General features: G+C 47.0%; 1 protein-coding gene and 1 long non-coding RNA gene across 34 annotated transcripts in view; one reads left to right on the top strand and one right to left on the bottom strand.

Moving 5' to 3' along the window:
- The window catches only part of R3HDM2 (R3H domain containing 2), a 159193-nt gene that overhangs the window by 1080 nt on the left and 143020 nt on the right, over nt 1–15093 (bottom strand). For 24 of the 32 annotated variants that reach the window (XM_053226418.1, XM_053226416.1, XM_053226415.1 and 21 more), the window contains 10 exons: nt 14369–14470; nt 11785–12027; nt 11322–11448; nt 10910–11070; nt 10306–10460; nt 8851–8951; nt 3511–3680; nt 2966–3113; nt 1479–1576; nt 1021–1105 (listed from right to left, as the gene is read on the bottom strand). In XM_053226418.1, the coding sequence (XP_053082393.1) occupies nt 1021–1105; nt 1479–1576; nt 2966–3113; nt 3511–3680; nt 8851–8951; nt 10306–10460; nt 10910–11070; nt 11322–11448; nt 11785–12027; nt 14369–14470 (1390 nt within the window). The remainder of the gene's footprint in view (nt 1–1020; nt 1106–1478; nt 1577–2965; nt 3114–3510; nt 3681–8850; nt 8952–10305; nt 10461–10909; nt 11071–11321; nt 11449–11784; nt 12028–14368; nt 14471–15093) is intronic. The other 8 variants (XM_053226395.1, XM_053226403.1, XM_053226397.1 and 5 more) reach the window with 2 other exon arrangements.
- LOC128316416 (uncharacterized) lies at nt 3674–12500 on the top strand. Of its 2 annotated transcripts, none has more exons than XR_008300292.1 (2): nt 3674–6516; nt 7394–12500. It is a non-coding gene; the product is annotated as an uncharacterized LOC128316416 (long non-coding RNA). The 2 variants fall into 2 exon arrangements; XR_008300293.1 differs by having other exon boundaries at nt 3674–4800.

A 15093-nucleotide genomic window follows, 5' to 3' on the forward strand; every position in this document is an offset into this window, starting at 1 on the left:
GACTGGAGAGCGGCCAGCAGAGAAGCAGGCAGCTGATCCAAGTCTATAGATGACATCCTCAAAGCCTGGCTTTGCCCACTTAACCCATTCCTCCTTCCCCAAATCAAGCCAACACCCCACCATCTAGGCAACTAGGAGAAACAAAGAAACCTTTTTCTTCTCTTGGACCAGAGATGTAGGCAAGAAGAAACTGGGGATCAGAATCCTAGACTTCAGATCTGGAGACCTACACTTCAGTTCTTCCACAAAGTCGGTAACCCAAGCTGAAATATATCGCATAGTCCCCCTCACAGAGGCTGGCCCAAAGAGATCCCTCTTTCTTATCATCTAGGGAAGTCCATTTCCCTTCCTTTCCTAAATAAGCAAACCACTCTGAATAGGGGTAATTGGGTGGGTGCCTGGGTGGCTCAGTCAGTTAAGCACCCGACTCTTGATTTAGGCTCAGGTCATGACCTCACAGTTCGTGAGATCAAGCCCTGTATCAGACTCTGCAATGACAGCATGGAGCCTGCTTGGGATTTTCTCTCTTCCTCTCTCTCTGACCCTCCCCAGCTCGAGCGCACACACATGTATGCTCTCTCAAAATAAATAAATAAACGTTAAAAAAAAAAATAGGGGTAATCTGAGAGACCTTGTATGCCTAGTGTGGAAGGCCTGCAAGGGGGCTACTCCCCCATTCTCTTGTCAAACTTCTCCTTAAAAAGGCCTAGGACTACAAGGTAGATATCCTAGATTAGGGTCAGGACCACTCCCACAAGACTCTCTGTTAATAGGTTCAGCACCGTTGACCATTGTTGTTATTCTCAATTTTTACCATCACCTTTCCAAGCACCTGAAATGGCTTGGTAAGGAAGACTGAGGGAGATACTTCAATTCCCCAGTTTCTCCCTGCTCTTGAGTACCAAAGAGTCCTATTTCTACTCCCTACCCTAAGCTGGTTTTTGCCACTGGTCCTGGGCTGGTGATGCAGGCTGAAGGGGTGAGCACCTTCTCTTGGGGATTCAGTGTCTTGTCACTCACCAACGTCTGTTGTCCCCAGGTCAGTGGAGGCAGATTTGAGTGCTTGTCTCTTGCTCCGGTTTCCATGCTTCAATCCACTCTGTCCCTTCAACATTCAAAAGATAACTCTCATCCCAGGTAAACAATACTGACTGCCTTGCATTCTAATGTCTGTCTGAGAGATTAAGGAGCAGTACCCAACCCTCAGAACTCGCCCCACCAGGCAGGCGACTGGCCAGAGTGGCCACTGAGAAACAAAGAGTCCCTCCTCCTTAGCATTGGGGATGGGTGGAAAGACTGAGTGTGGGAGAGGGGTAAGGCATCCCCACTTTGTCCATTCTCACTGTGCTATGTCCCCTGTCCACCCCGTTGGTTGAGGTGGATGGCATAGAGATGGGGCCATCCTGGATGGATCCTCCTGGGTGGGGTGGGGTGGGGAGGGCTCTGACAGTCCTCAGGCTGACGGTGGACACCCTCACCTGATGTACCGTGTACGTCGACTGGCCATGGAGCAAGGGAGGGCAGATGGACAGATTGTACTGTAATGGCTGGCCCAAGAGGGAGTAGCGCCCATCACCTAGGGAGGAAGAGCAGATGGTTTTCTGGGAGTTAGAACTTCATGGTATGACTTTTAGGAAACTTTAGAGGGCTTTGGAGATAGATGGCAACAATGCATGCTATTCTTACTTCTTCTATGATAAGAGTGCCCATGTGACTGACTGAAGAGTTGTCTCTCTTCCTAAACCGCTTGGCCCTCAGCTGTGTATCTCATGTAAATGGGGCTTTTAGGTTCCTTTATTCTTAAAGAAGGGCTCTGTCCACTGCAGACAAAAGGCCCAGGAGAAAATCTATAGACCCTTATGAATATGTTTCTTTCATTTCTTCCTTCCTTCCTTCCTCCCTCCCTCTCTCCCTCCCTTCCTTTCTCCCTCCCTCCGTTCCTTTCTCCCTCCCTCCCTTTCTTTCTTTTTCTTTCTTTCTCTTAGGTAATTTCTATGCCGCAAATGGGGCTTGAACTCACGACCTTGAGATCAAGAGTCGCACGCTCTACCATCTCAGCCAGCCAGGTACCCCTAATTTCTTATGTAGATTATCCTACCCAAACCCAGGGCTCAAGTTTTGGATTCCCACTGCGTGGCAATATAGTGTAGTGGATAAGATTACAGGCTTGGTGTCAAACTGTCTAGGTTCAAATCCTGGCTCTGTTACTGGAAATGATAGGTTGGGTATGTTTTCATCTCATTAGTGTTGCTGAGTAGGCTAAATGAATATAGGACACACAAAGCACTTCCAGTAATGCTTCATATATATCCAGTACCATAGTGTTACCTATTTGTGTTGATAAATGTTAGATTTCAGAGCACTTTAAAGTTTTTAAATCATACTCCCATCTGATTTTTATACTGCTTGTGACAGCCAAGGCAGAAACGGGTAATGGAAAGAAACACATTTCCATTCTATGTGTGATTAACCCCATTTTATAGATTAGGAAACTGAGGTCTGGTTCCAAGTTTAAGTAACATGCTCAACATCACAAACCTAGTTAGTAGTAGAACTAGAACTCAAACCCAAGTCTTTTTAACCCAACTCCAGTGTTCTCTCTTCTAAAACCATACTGTTTCTGACACAGCCCCACAGTCCTAGTCCTTAGGCTCAGTACCAATGTTTTAAAGTCTTTGGTTCATTAGAAAGTTCTGTGAGTTTCTTTTCCCAGCTCATAGTCACCCACCTACCTTACTTGGTAGTAAATACTAAATATGTAAAGGAAGTCTGCAGTAAGCTGACTATGGGCAGCACTAAAGAGGGGCAGGGTCTAAACAGGGATGTTAAAGGAAGAGTTGGCTCCCAGAGTTGGATGACCAGGTGCACTGTTTTCCTGCCTGTTGCTACCATCTGGATGTCCTCACTTGGGAATGGGCTGTGAAGGGTGAATTTGGCAGCAGCCAGCTCTAGTCTCACCCCTTACCCTGTGCTGGACCCCCAGGCCGGGGGAACTGTGTGAGGACAGGAAGGGGACTGAGTCCTGTGCAGACATTGCTGAGGCTGGTGACAGGAGAGGGTGCTGGAGACTGGGTAGGAGATGTGACAGGGCTGCTGCTCATTTGTGTGTTGGCCTGTAGGAGAGAGGAGCACACATTATATACACACCAAACATCCTCTGGATATACCTATGGCTTAAAATTCACCTCACTCAGAAAGCGTCTCTTGCAGAACTCTGCCAAAGCCCGGCTGCTCCTTTCAACAGCCCCCTTCGTCCCTAATTAATACCTATTATTTTAATATCCACCTTTGACACAGTGTTTTAAGCATTGTCTTAGCATTTTCAAGTATGTCTCCCTTAGCTCTTAGGCTCCTTGAAAGAAGAGGCTCTCCTATCTTTCTTATGACTCTCCCAGAAGAGCACCCAGGGACAGACATGTACAAGAGGCTGCTCAGTCAATGGCAAAGATTATTCCTGGAGAAGAATGTGGTCATCTCCTTGCCAAGACAATACTGGTTTGTAGGACTCACCTGGGGGCTGCTGTCAGGATTGTACAGGTCTCCAGGCTTCTGCCCACGCTGGTCCATGCTGTAATATTTACAGTGACTCCACTGGACCATGGATGGGTTCTGGGGGGGCTGGGGTCCATTAGGGACGTTCAGCTGCATGACCACCACGCCTGGTCCAGAAGGTGACACTCCTGAGTGGCAGGAAGAAAGGGGCTAGTTGTGAATTCAAACTATATTCTGACCTTCCAAGTAACCCTGAGTGTGAAAGCCAGTAAACAAATCTACCCACTTTGCCTCGGGGTCACTTAAAATGTGTCTTGCCAGGAATCTGAGATAGTTGCTAATTTAGTTTCTGACTCCCTTCTCCCTGAACCAGTGAAGTCTGAGAAGAGACCTGAGTCCCAGATGCCAATGCTCTCCTGGCCTTCACCTGGTGAGGGGTACTTTGGTATGCTTGGCAGAAAACTACTCCATTCTGTCAAAGTTGGGTATTACCAAATGTCCAGGTCAGATTGCTCAAATGTCTGGGCATGGTACAGGTCCCAGTCTGGGGCCTGGGCCAGGGCTGCAGGCACGTGCAGGTTTTCTGGTAATGGCTGAAGATAGGTCAGTGATCTCTGGTTGGTCTGGAGAAGATGAGTGCACATAGCTTCACTAAGTCAGGCCAGGAAGCACTTCTTGGGCAAGGGTGAGTGAATTAGGAATGGCATGGAGCTGTAGGTCATATTCGGTAAATGACGAACAATTCAAGGTGCGGAGGCACAGCGGTTATGCAGGAGAAGCGGGAGATGAGATTGTTTATGCATTCACTCAACATTTATTGAATATTTACTGTGTGCCAGGTCCTATGCTGGGCACTGGGTGTACAACAAACAAAAGTGGTCCTTGCCCTTAATGGAATGGACAGTCTATCAGGGAGTCAGATAGTAAGCAAACAGCTGGCGTCCAAGTTTGAAGCATGTTCTAGTAAGGGTCTTTATCATGTAGGTGTTAGGAACAGAACTTCAGAGAGCTAACTCAAGTGGCCAGCTGTACAGTGGCTTAAGGGAGGGAGGGGCCAGCAGCAGGACGAAGAGTTAGAAAGCTACTGAAAAATAGCGAGGAGGTCCTGAATTAGACCAGTGGCTGCAAGGAAGAGTGGGAGGGTCAGACCCTCCGAAGCTTTTGCTGACAGGTTCAGGTGACTGACTGGATGTGATCCTGAAGTTTTAGCACAGACAACCAGGGGTAGCCTTACCCTCTGCTGGAGAAGCAAAGAGCTCAGTGTGGAAGAACATTAAGTCCTGAATCTTGCTCATGGTGAAAAGCAAGGTAAGGGATCAGGGAGAAGCAGTTTGAATGACAGTCCCTGCTGGGAGGGATGGGCAGGAGTTCTGCTTCCCCACAGGGGATTGTGCAGACTGAGAGTTTGCTCTTGACCTCTCAGGCTCTATGTGTGTTGAGGGACAGGTTGAGTTCATGTGTGTGCGGCGGTAGAGAAATGGGACTGGAGGCTGCCAGCTTGAAAACCTGCTGCAGTGCTGCCGTTTTCATGCCTCGGTGCTCTTAGGCTGCCACTGCTGCCGCCGTCACGTTGCTTCCTGTGACGGGAAATGTTGCAGCCTCTGCCCTGGGCACCAGTCATGCTGGGAACTGAGCACGATTGCTTTTCTCGGGTAGCATCGGTCAAAGGGAAGGAAAAGAAGCGGCGGGAGGCCTGAGAGCAGCTCAGGAGACGCAGCATCTGTTGAACCCTATTCTCCAGTCAATTTGTGGCCCCCCACCCTCTGGGGTTCATCTAATCAGAGAGCACAAATACTCAGAGCGACAGGCTCGCCTCTCCCCATCCTCTGCCACAGGGGACAGGGTATTCATCAGCGTGGCTTGTAGGAGGGCCACCAGAAAATCGAATAGCTGTGGAGTGTCATGCATTTAACAACTCCCCCCGTACTGTAGTTGCTCTGGGCATTTTTTTCCCCATCCTAAGAGCCCCACCTGCTCCAACATCCTCTACCAACAAAATTGCAATTGACCTTATTCAAACACCTCATTGCTACCTGAGGGGGCCAACACAAAAATAATCACATCTGCAGCTTTCTAGAAGGCGGCTCATAATCTGAGCCTAGTGCCTCAGGCCAGGAAAGGGTGGGGGACATGTGAGTGTGCAGGGTGTGGGCATAAGCAAGGCGGAAGATCTTTCTAATACCAACATGTAGCCATAAGGAGCTATTAGAGGGCTCAAGGGGAGGGGGAAAGAGAACAAAGCCCTCATATATTTTCTCTGATCCCAACAAAAACAAAGGCAGCGTTCTCGGTCGGTGGCAGCCTTGGTCCTCCCCACACTGAGTCCTCCCCTGCTGGCCTGAAGCATTGTTCCTTCACTCAGCCGGGACGCAGAGCACTACGCTGATGAGCTGATTTTTATGCTTCTCTTCCTCAAGCCAAAAGCAGGTGGCATCCGTTACAGCTGAACTGTCGCTACTTTTTAAATGGATGTGACAATAAAAAAAGAGAAAGAAAAAGAAAGGAAGAAAGAAAAAAAGAGAGAAAACCACCCTATTGCCCAGTGACAACACTTCCAGATAATCAGGGGAGGGCTGAAGTGGGAAGGGGGAGAAGGGGGTTGAATAAGGAAATCAATTTCAGCCTGAAAGCTCTGAAAGGAGAGGGGACGTGTGAATGGCTTTTTAAGTGGCATCATTAAACCTGGGCAGAAAGGTCGATTGGGCAGAGCAAACCGCATAAATACAAACAGATGACATTTATGTCTGGCAGAATTGGTTTTTGTTTAGTTGTTTTGGTTTTTTTTAATCACTGAGGTAGAAGACTCATAAGACTTCTTTCTTTTGCCACCAAGAATCAAATCTATGGAAAGGAATGTCCAGAGAAATAATATCCACAGGCATCTTTCCCATATTACAGGATAGAATCCAACAATATCTTGGTTTTTTTCCCCCTCTTTTGGTGAAGGGGAGGAATATCTTCAGGGAGTGGGAGAGAAAGGAGTTAGTCCCAGCTTTGGAAACCCCTCAGCTACAAAATGAGCCAGTAAGTATGTGAGAGGCTATTTCTGTATATACCTCACTCTGGCCATGGTGCTGTGTCACTGTGAGTTGGGAGTCTGTGTGTGTACATCATTGCCATTTCATGTCTGTGTGCATCTTCTGCAGACAAGCACCTCTGTAGAAACCTCAAGGGACCTGCGGACCATCATTTTAGTAGGAAGAAAAGTGTTTCCTGGGGTTATAATGCTATCCAATATCATAGTGGAAGAATTAAGGTCCAGGCCTGGGGGTAAACTGGGCAACCACAAAAATGTATTAATAAACCAGAACAGTTGTTCCAAGAACAGCCAATCTTAATCCCTGCCTTTATTTTTGGAAAAGTGACCATGTTGCTACATGGGAGAAAGGCGGGTGACTGTCCTTTGAAGGTGACATAGCAGCCCTTGTGGGCTATGCTGGCCTTCTATCTTCCTAGTAAGAGGTAACTGGAAAGGAAGGAAGAAGCAGCACTTGTTTCTTTTCTTCCACCTCCTCTTATATTTCCGTGAGTAGAGACTGAAGACTTTTAAAATCGATGATGTGGTGTGTATATGGGTTTTAGGTGACATGGATGGAACAGGAGGGGGGCGGTCCCATCATCTAGGAAGAGTACAAAGGATCAGAGAAGTCTCAAATCAATTAATCAGGATAGTTTGGAAGAAAGGACATGTAACAGGAACTTCCAAAGTAAGGAAACTAGATGATGAAGAGGGCTTCCTCCATTTCTATTGATCTGGGAAGAGTCCAGATGATCTCCTTCCAATCCCAGCCCAGACCTCTGGTGCTGCCAATTTTCAGAACAACAGCTGTTCCGGTTTGCTTAACCTAGCACTAAGTCCAGAGCAGGTAGTGAAAAATTCTTCTCACTTGGTTTGTTTCAGATTCCAAGACCTTGTATCTGAAGATGAAGAGACACAACCACAGAGACCCAATACATATACTGATATACCACGAAGGATTCACATAAAAATGCACATACAAGTATAACTATTTGCACATACACACACTTGTTTTCACAAACAAGAGAAAATGCCCTGCAGTAGTAAGCACCACCAGAGGCTACAGCGGTTCTTGGAGCTGATTTCTACAATTTCCATATCCTGCTGGGAATTTCAAGGTCAAGTGCCCCCGGTGGACACTTAGGAGAAACAGCTACAGACCAGGAATGTAATAAAGGGTAAAGGCTGTTGAATTTAAAACCTCTCAGCCTGTGAGAAAGCCACGTTTGGTCTGGATGAAGGCAGAAGTCACTGCTCCTTGAAGGTAAGAAGAATTGATCCTGTCTTATGAGCAAGATTAATTCTGGAATTCACTCCACAGCATCTAACTAAGAGTGCGAAAACTCTTATGTGAAAATCTTATTTCTAAAATGGGAAAAACTGTCAAAATGCTTCCCTCTCACCAGAAGAGGGCACTCTGATATCCCACAACAGAGCAGAATGGGGATGGTTGGAGGCTACATTAAGATCTCCTCCCCACTAGAACCCCTGAAGCTGCTTTAACTGCAGGGTAATGCTGTGTCAGGGTCAGGTAAAAGGGAAACAAACAAGGGTAGCTGTACTTGGTCTGCTGGGAGAGTTCTTGGCAGAGGCAGAAAGAGACAGGCTGCATGGCATAAGCCTATTCACCTGATAGCTGTCCCTTCAAAGAAGGCCTTTAGCTATTTAACATGATATTCATTTATTTCCCACTGGAGGGAAAGGAATAGAGTACAGAGACCTGTTGAAAGTGTGATATTGAGGATGCAGCATGGAAGGCAAAAGACCCTAGTTCAAGGTCTACGACTGTGACCTCAGGCAAGTCATTTATCCTCTTTGAGTCTTAAATTTCCTCTTCACAAGGTTCTGGTGAGAATTAAAATGACACAATGTATGTGAGCACAAATGAAAAGCAGCTAAACAAATCTAAGATAGGACTTAAAAAGCATTTTATCAGCTTCCTCACACTCACAACCAAAAAGTAAAGCTGTCTATAGGAAAAGTGAGTGCAGGAGACAGAGGTAAGCACTTTGTGTCTCAAAGGCATGTGAGTGGTGAGTGTAATGCTGGTTTCGGAGGGAAGGAAAAAAAGAAGAAAAAAAAAACCCACAAGGAACCGAATAAAGTATGTGGCTTCCCAGGGATAGGATGGGGCAACCAACCTCATCTCTCACGAGGTCAACTTTAGCACTCCTGGAAAAACACCAGTCCGGACTCTGGTCTTTTCTTGTAATGGTGTTATAGCTGGGGACAGAGCCAATCCAGGAACTCTCCCACCCTTCCCAGCTCTAGAGCACAAGTCTTTCAGCAGCGTTTGCTCTTGCCAGTACCCAAGACCCTCTAATTCTTTATCCTCTTACCTGAGTACTGCTGTGGCATCTGTGGTGGACTGCAGGGAGAGGGAGACTGAGGCATCTGGTACTGCTCAGAGCCGGGAGGCTGCAGAAACCCTACAGAAGGGCTGGGGGATGAAGAGAGTAGGGTTAAAGTGGTGGAGGGAGGAACACAGCTCCTGGCAACCAGCTGCTGCTTCCCAGGCCTCCCCTGTGGGAAGCAGAGGCAGCTTCCAGCCATTCCAGACCAATTTGCCATGCAATTTCTAAAATCACTCATCAGTTCAAAGTTAATTATATATATTTGTACTTGATCATCTTTCAATTAGGAAGCTGCTAATCAGTGCTACAGATGGAATGTTAGTGACACATGCTCTTCCCAACAGTGTGGAAACACCAGACATACCCACGTGCACACGTGCACACATGCGCACACGCGCGCGCGCGCACGCGCACACACACACACACACACACACATTCTGAGAAACACGAAGTACCAAAAACAGACACACAGTGCTAGAGAGGGATGGGCAAAAAAGAACTAAGGAGGTGTGTGATTTAGGATGTTTACATAACAGCAGAGTTACCTAAAGAGAAGTGGGGAAAAACCCTCACAAACTCAAGATAAGGTGGAGACATACATACAAAAAGTAGTGAACATATACACTGAGAGAAATACACAGAAATACATATAGGCCCAGACTTGACTTCTAGTCCCAGCTCTACTTCTAACTAGCTGGTTGACTTTGAGTAAGTTTCTTAACCTCCCTGGCTGGAATTTCCTCATTTGTAAAAGAAGGGACAAAAGGAAAACAAGAGGAGTGGATTAAATATTTCTAAGGTGTCTTCTACCTCTAAAATTCTATCAGGTATGACCTATACTAAGATATATATAAATAGATACACCATCTGAGATTCATCCATGGATACAGAGTTACATAGAAAAATTTACATATATATACTCCAATTTGCATCTTTTAATTTTTTTCTTTTATTTTGAGAGAGAGAGAGAGAATGTGCACATGCAGGGGAGGGGCAGAGAGAGAGGGGCAGGGGGAGAGAGCAGGCTATGCACTGTCAGCGCACAGCCCCACTCGAGGCTTGATCTCACGAACCATGAAATCCTGACCTCAGCCGAGATCAAGAGTCAGCTGGGCTCAACCGACTGAGCCACCAAGATGCCCCCAAATTGCTTCTTTTAATGATGAGCAATCTCTATCGTATAGTTCTAAATCCCACTGATTAGAAAAAACAAAAAATGGGGGAGATGATGAAGCCTCTGTCTTTGAAGCAGGAATTTTTTTCTGCTGATAAGCTCTTATTCACATGTCAAATCAAAAATGAGACAAGGAGAATGAATTTCCTCATATTCTACCTGCTTTAGGGCACACTGGAATCTCTACCCTTGCCCTTCTTTCTTAGGTCAGTGGAAATAGCTGCTGGTCTATGGCAGATGGGCCCTGATTCGCTGGGAGTCCTCACCTAGTACCGTTCTGCTGAGCCGGTGGGATCATGCTGTAGTACACTGGTACGCCCCCAGCTGGGAGTGCCCCTTGCACAGATTGGCTCGCAGGGACCAGCATGGGCTGCTGGAAAGGCGGCTGGACCACATTCTGCGAGTCATTACCCACTGGGACCTGGGTAGAGATGAGAAGAGAATGACCACTTGTACTCCTAATGAGTTCATCCAGACAATGGCCAAATAAGTCATCACTAGACTAGGACACTAACTTCCTTCCCTACCTTTCGAGACTCCTCCTACTCACCTCATCTGCCTAAAGAAAATACATACAGAGCTATCTCCCTTTGGGCATCTGATGCAGAGAAAGGAGCCTGATTTCCTTTAGATCTTACTTTTCTGGGCCATATACTCATTTGCATGGCTGTATAAAGACCAAACAATTTAAGTAAAGACTCTTCTCAGAATCTTTGGGCTTTCTCTCAGAGGAAAAACACCTACAAATTCTAAGGGGAAAGTGAACAGTATTTTAGTGTTGGGGTTGTCACACTGGCTAACGTGGGAGACTGTCTTCCTTTTCCTCATCCCAAGGACTGGGTGATCTTTCCCAGTACAGAATGTACCCACTTGGTAAGAAGGCAGTGGAGTGTACTGAACCACCAGGCCTTGCATCTGGCCCCCCATGCTGCTCCTCTGGTTGCTGAGCAGGCCCTGGTTCTGTGGCTGCTGGACCCCAATCATGCCTTGGTAAGCCGCCTGCTGCTGGTTAGGCATCATGGGCTGTAAACCTAGGGACGGGCAAGACACAGAAGACATTAGCTTAGCATGGTCTCAACAATGTTTAGGAGGTCACATTCTCTCAGTAATTTCCCTTCTCCTGTCTATTTTACCTTTTCTTTTTCTGAAGATCCTGGGTTCCTTCTGGGACTAATCATTCCTGCTGTTCTTTTTTTTTTTTAAACAAGGAAGGTACTACTCTCTTTCCCAGTCTCTGCCCTTCCCCTATTCACTGCCTTCTTACACCAGCAGTTCCTCTTACCAGGCTGCTGGGATGGCTGAGGCAGCTGTTGACCACGTTGGGGGCTGTAGGCCACCGGGTGAGAGAGAGGTCGATATTGCTGGTTGGAGTTAGGATACTGTCCAGGGGGATAGTAAGAAACCTGGATCTATGGTGAGAGGAAACAGATATGTGAGAGGGGCCCTTACATTCAGCCCCAACATCCCAACTATGAAATACATCAGGGTAAATAGCCAGAAATCTGTAGAGATATTTGGACCTGTAATTGCAGAATTCATATACCAGTATGAAACAGAACTGGAAGGATTTATGTTATAGAGAAAGACGACCTTCCGACTAGAAAGACAACTCTCAAATGCAAGGTGAGGTAATGGAAGTGGGGATAGGTACGTCCTCGGCTCTGTCTAAACTAGAGGAAGAAAGAAGGATCGTAATCGTGGACAAACTCAATTAGTGATTTTAGCTGGGAGCCCATGCTGCTCACCTGTTGAGGGGGCTGCATGTAGCCCTGGGGCGGCAGGACTTGCTGAGTAGGAGGCGCATGGCTAGAGGGGGAATAGTTGGACGTGGGGAGGGGCTGTCCTGTAGAAGCCATGATGAAGCTAGTCTGCTGAGGGTGCTGGGAGATAAGCTGGGGCTGGAACAGAGCTGAGGACGGGTCAGCTGCTTCAGTAGAACCTTGACGGCTAAGGCTCATTTGTCCAAAGGGGTTGCTGAGGTCATCTGCCTGTTGAGAGAGCAAGGGAGACTCAAGGACTGAGGTCATATCAAGCCCCAAATCTTTGGCGTCAACACAAAAACAGACAGACAGACAGCTATAGCAACCCCCTCTATAGCCTTCCTTCCTTACACCAATTTGGGACACTTCTGCCTCCATGCCCTAGGAGGCGCTTTTTAGCCCTAAGCTTCTGTCATGTGGTGTTTTAAATTGCTATGAACTGGGGGTGCCCGGCTGGCCCAGTCGGTGAAACGTGCAACTTCTGATCTTGGGGTTGTGAGCTCAAGCCCAACACAGGGTGGAGAGATTACTTAAAAATAAAATCTTAAAAAAAATTGCTATGAACTGAACAGCTGTGTAAAGCCCAACTCCAGAACCGGACTCCTTACCACATAACAATGGCCACGGTGACTCTGATCTTTATTAGAATTGGTCCTAGAGAGATGGGAGCAACAATACAACTTTCTATATATATATATATATATATATATATATAAAAACAGGACAAACTAATGGGTTAACAAGAAAAAGATTGTAAGTCCTTCTTTTCCGGTCTTCCAGTCTCCAACCATACAGAAGGCCCTATATTGCCATAAATCCTGTTTTTATAATAAAGGACCTAGATAAGTAACACCTCGAATGGATTAGGGATGGTTAGGTTCTCGTGGCTCCCCAGCTTTGCCTATGCAGCGAAAGGACTGGTGGGCTCCCCCTCCTGCTGCTTATCCCCTTACTCCCTCCTCTTGAGGTCATTTCCACCTCTGTTCGCTGACACTTGCCTAGAGTTCTCCTGCCCTTCAGGAACTACTTCCAATTCTCACCTCTGAAAGGAGGCCAGGCTGAGTGGCCAAGGTGAAGGGCAAGGAGGCTGACAGGCTAGTTCTGTAATTGCCTCCTCGCTCAGCCTTCTTCTCTAAGCAGCAAGAGGGATGGTGTTCTGCCTCTCACTTGTATGATGATAGGTTAGAATTTGTTAGCTTCCTCGTTCCTTCTGCTTCCCGGACGGTAGTTGACACACACACACGCACACACACACGCAGAGCAGGACTTCTTTTGAAAGAGGAACTAGTAGAAAGAAAAGGCAATGCTTTCCCGTGGTTTCACTTAATTTTCAGGAATCTGATCTTCAAGTTAGCTGTTCTGCTACCTTAGTGAGCAGGAATAGATAAGAGGACTGGATTGCAGATAATTTTGAGGTCTACATTCCAAAACTTTTCAGAATGGAGATATAGGCGGAAGGAAAGGGGATTCTAGTGAAAAATTAGAAGGGTGTGGGGTGCCTGGGAGGCTCAGTTGATTGAGCAGTTGACTTTTGGTTTCAGCTCAGGTCATGATCTCACGGTTCATGATTTCAAGCCCTGCATCAGGCTCTGTGCTGACACAGTGCACAGACTGCTTGGGATTCTCTGTCTCCCTCTTTCTTGGCCCTTCTCCCACTTGCTCTCGATCTCTCTCTCAAAATAAATAAATAAACATTAAAAAAACCAAAAACCAGACAGGTGTGGTTAACACAAAATTAAAAATAATCAGGGCTCTGATAACCATGATAAAAGTTATCAACTATGGGGCGGGCACCTGGGTGGTTCAGTCGGTTAAACACAGAGGACTCTTGATTTCAGCTCAGGTCATGATCTCAAGGTCATGGGACTGCGCCCCAAGTCAGGCTCCTCGCAGAGCATGGAGCCTGCTTGGGATTCTCTCTCTCTGCCCCTCCCCTGCTCATACTTTCTTTCTCTCTCAAAATAAACAAACATTAAAAAAAAAAGATGTTAAGTTAAAAAAAAAGTTATCAACTATGAGGTGGATCAGGTCTTCATAGGATTTGTAGCTAGGGTACAAACAATTTAAACAGCATGTGCTATGCCGCGGAAATGGAGCTTTTTTTTTTTTTAAATATAAAATAACACAGTAACATAGGGGAACATTTTAAGTTTGGACCGATGATACCAAACAAATCTGCAGTTGTGTTTTTACCTTCAAAGGAAATGACAGAAAACCATCCTATATGGGATAAACTGGGTTCTTCAGACATATCCAGGGAGGAGGAAGGATGAAAGATGCACACAGTAGAAAGACAAGGAGCCCAGGTTAGAGCAATATCCAATTCTGTACCTCTCCCGAGACTCAGGGGAACCAGCGCTCCTCTCTGTCTTACATTTAGGCATCTTTTGATGCCACAAGTGCTGGGATGAGGCCGCCAGAATGGAACATAGCTCAGCCTATGCCGACCCTTTGCTCAAGAAGATATGCCTTTTAACATGGCCCTCCAAAAAGTACAGCTGCTTTGTCCCAGACGGACCCACAGACATACCACACATGGACACGACAAAAAGGGGAAAGGAGTTTATACCATGTTGTACTGCTGGGGCGGAGAGACTGGCAGAAGGACTTGGGGACAGGAGCCTGGAGAGAACTGAACAGGCTGCGGAGAGGGCTGCAGAGCTGGGACTGGCTGTGGACCAGCAGAGAGGCATGTGGAACAGGGAAGAGAAAAGGGAAGTGCAGGGAGAGGCAGGGGGAGGGAGGGCAGAGGTGGGGAGGGAAAGGGGAGGAACAACAAGGTTAATCATAAAAAAATGTCACATGAAGAGCAAGGCTGCTGAGCAGACTGGAGACCAAGCCCAGGACAGCCTGTGGCTTTCGCATCCGCATCGGCGACAGATACGCAATCTCTCCTATCAGGAGAGGCCTGCTGCAGTGCGCACTCCACCCATTAGCTACTCAGAACTCTGCAGTCGTTGAGAGCAATCTTAGGACTCTCAGAGCCGGTGTGTCTGCTGCCTGATTCCAAACACGGCTTTTCCCAAAGCATTTTTTCTGAACATACGATCCCTGGGGAGCACGACCATAACCCTCCTTGAATGCCCACTTGAGAAGGGATTCCTGCTTTTGTAGGAGGGGTCATCCAAGGTCTGGCTCAGCTTTCCCGGCCACACTCCTGATTTCACACCTCAGCTCTCCTGGAGGAAGAGCTCATTCACAAGGATTGTCTCCCTCCCAAGGGTACAGAAGGAAGTAAGAGCCAGTTTATGCCCAGTTCCAGCTACTTCCTCCTGCTCCATGATTGTTCTGTGC

This window comes from Acinonyx jubatus, chromosome B4 (genome assembly GCF_027475565.1).
Source record: "Acinonyx jubatus isolate Ajub_Pintada_27869175 chromosome B4, VMU_Ajub_asm_v1.0, whole genome shotgun sequence".
Lineage (NCBI taxonomy): Eukaryota > Metazoa > Chordata > Mammalia > Carnivora > Felidae > Acinonyx > Acinonyx jubatus.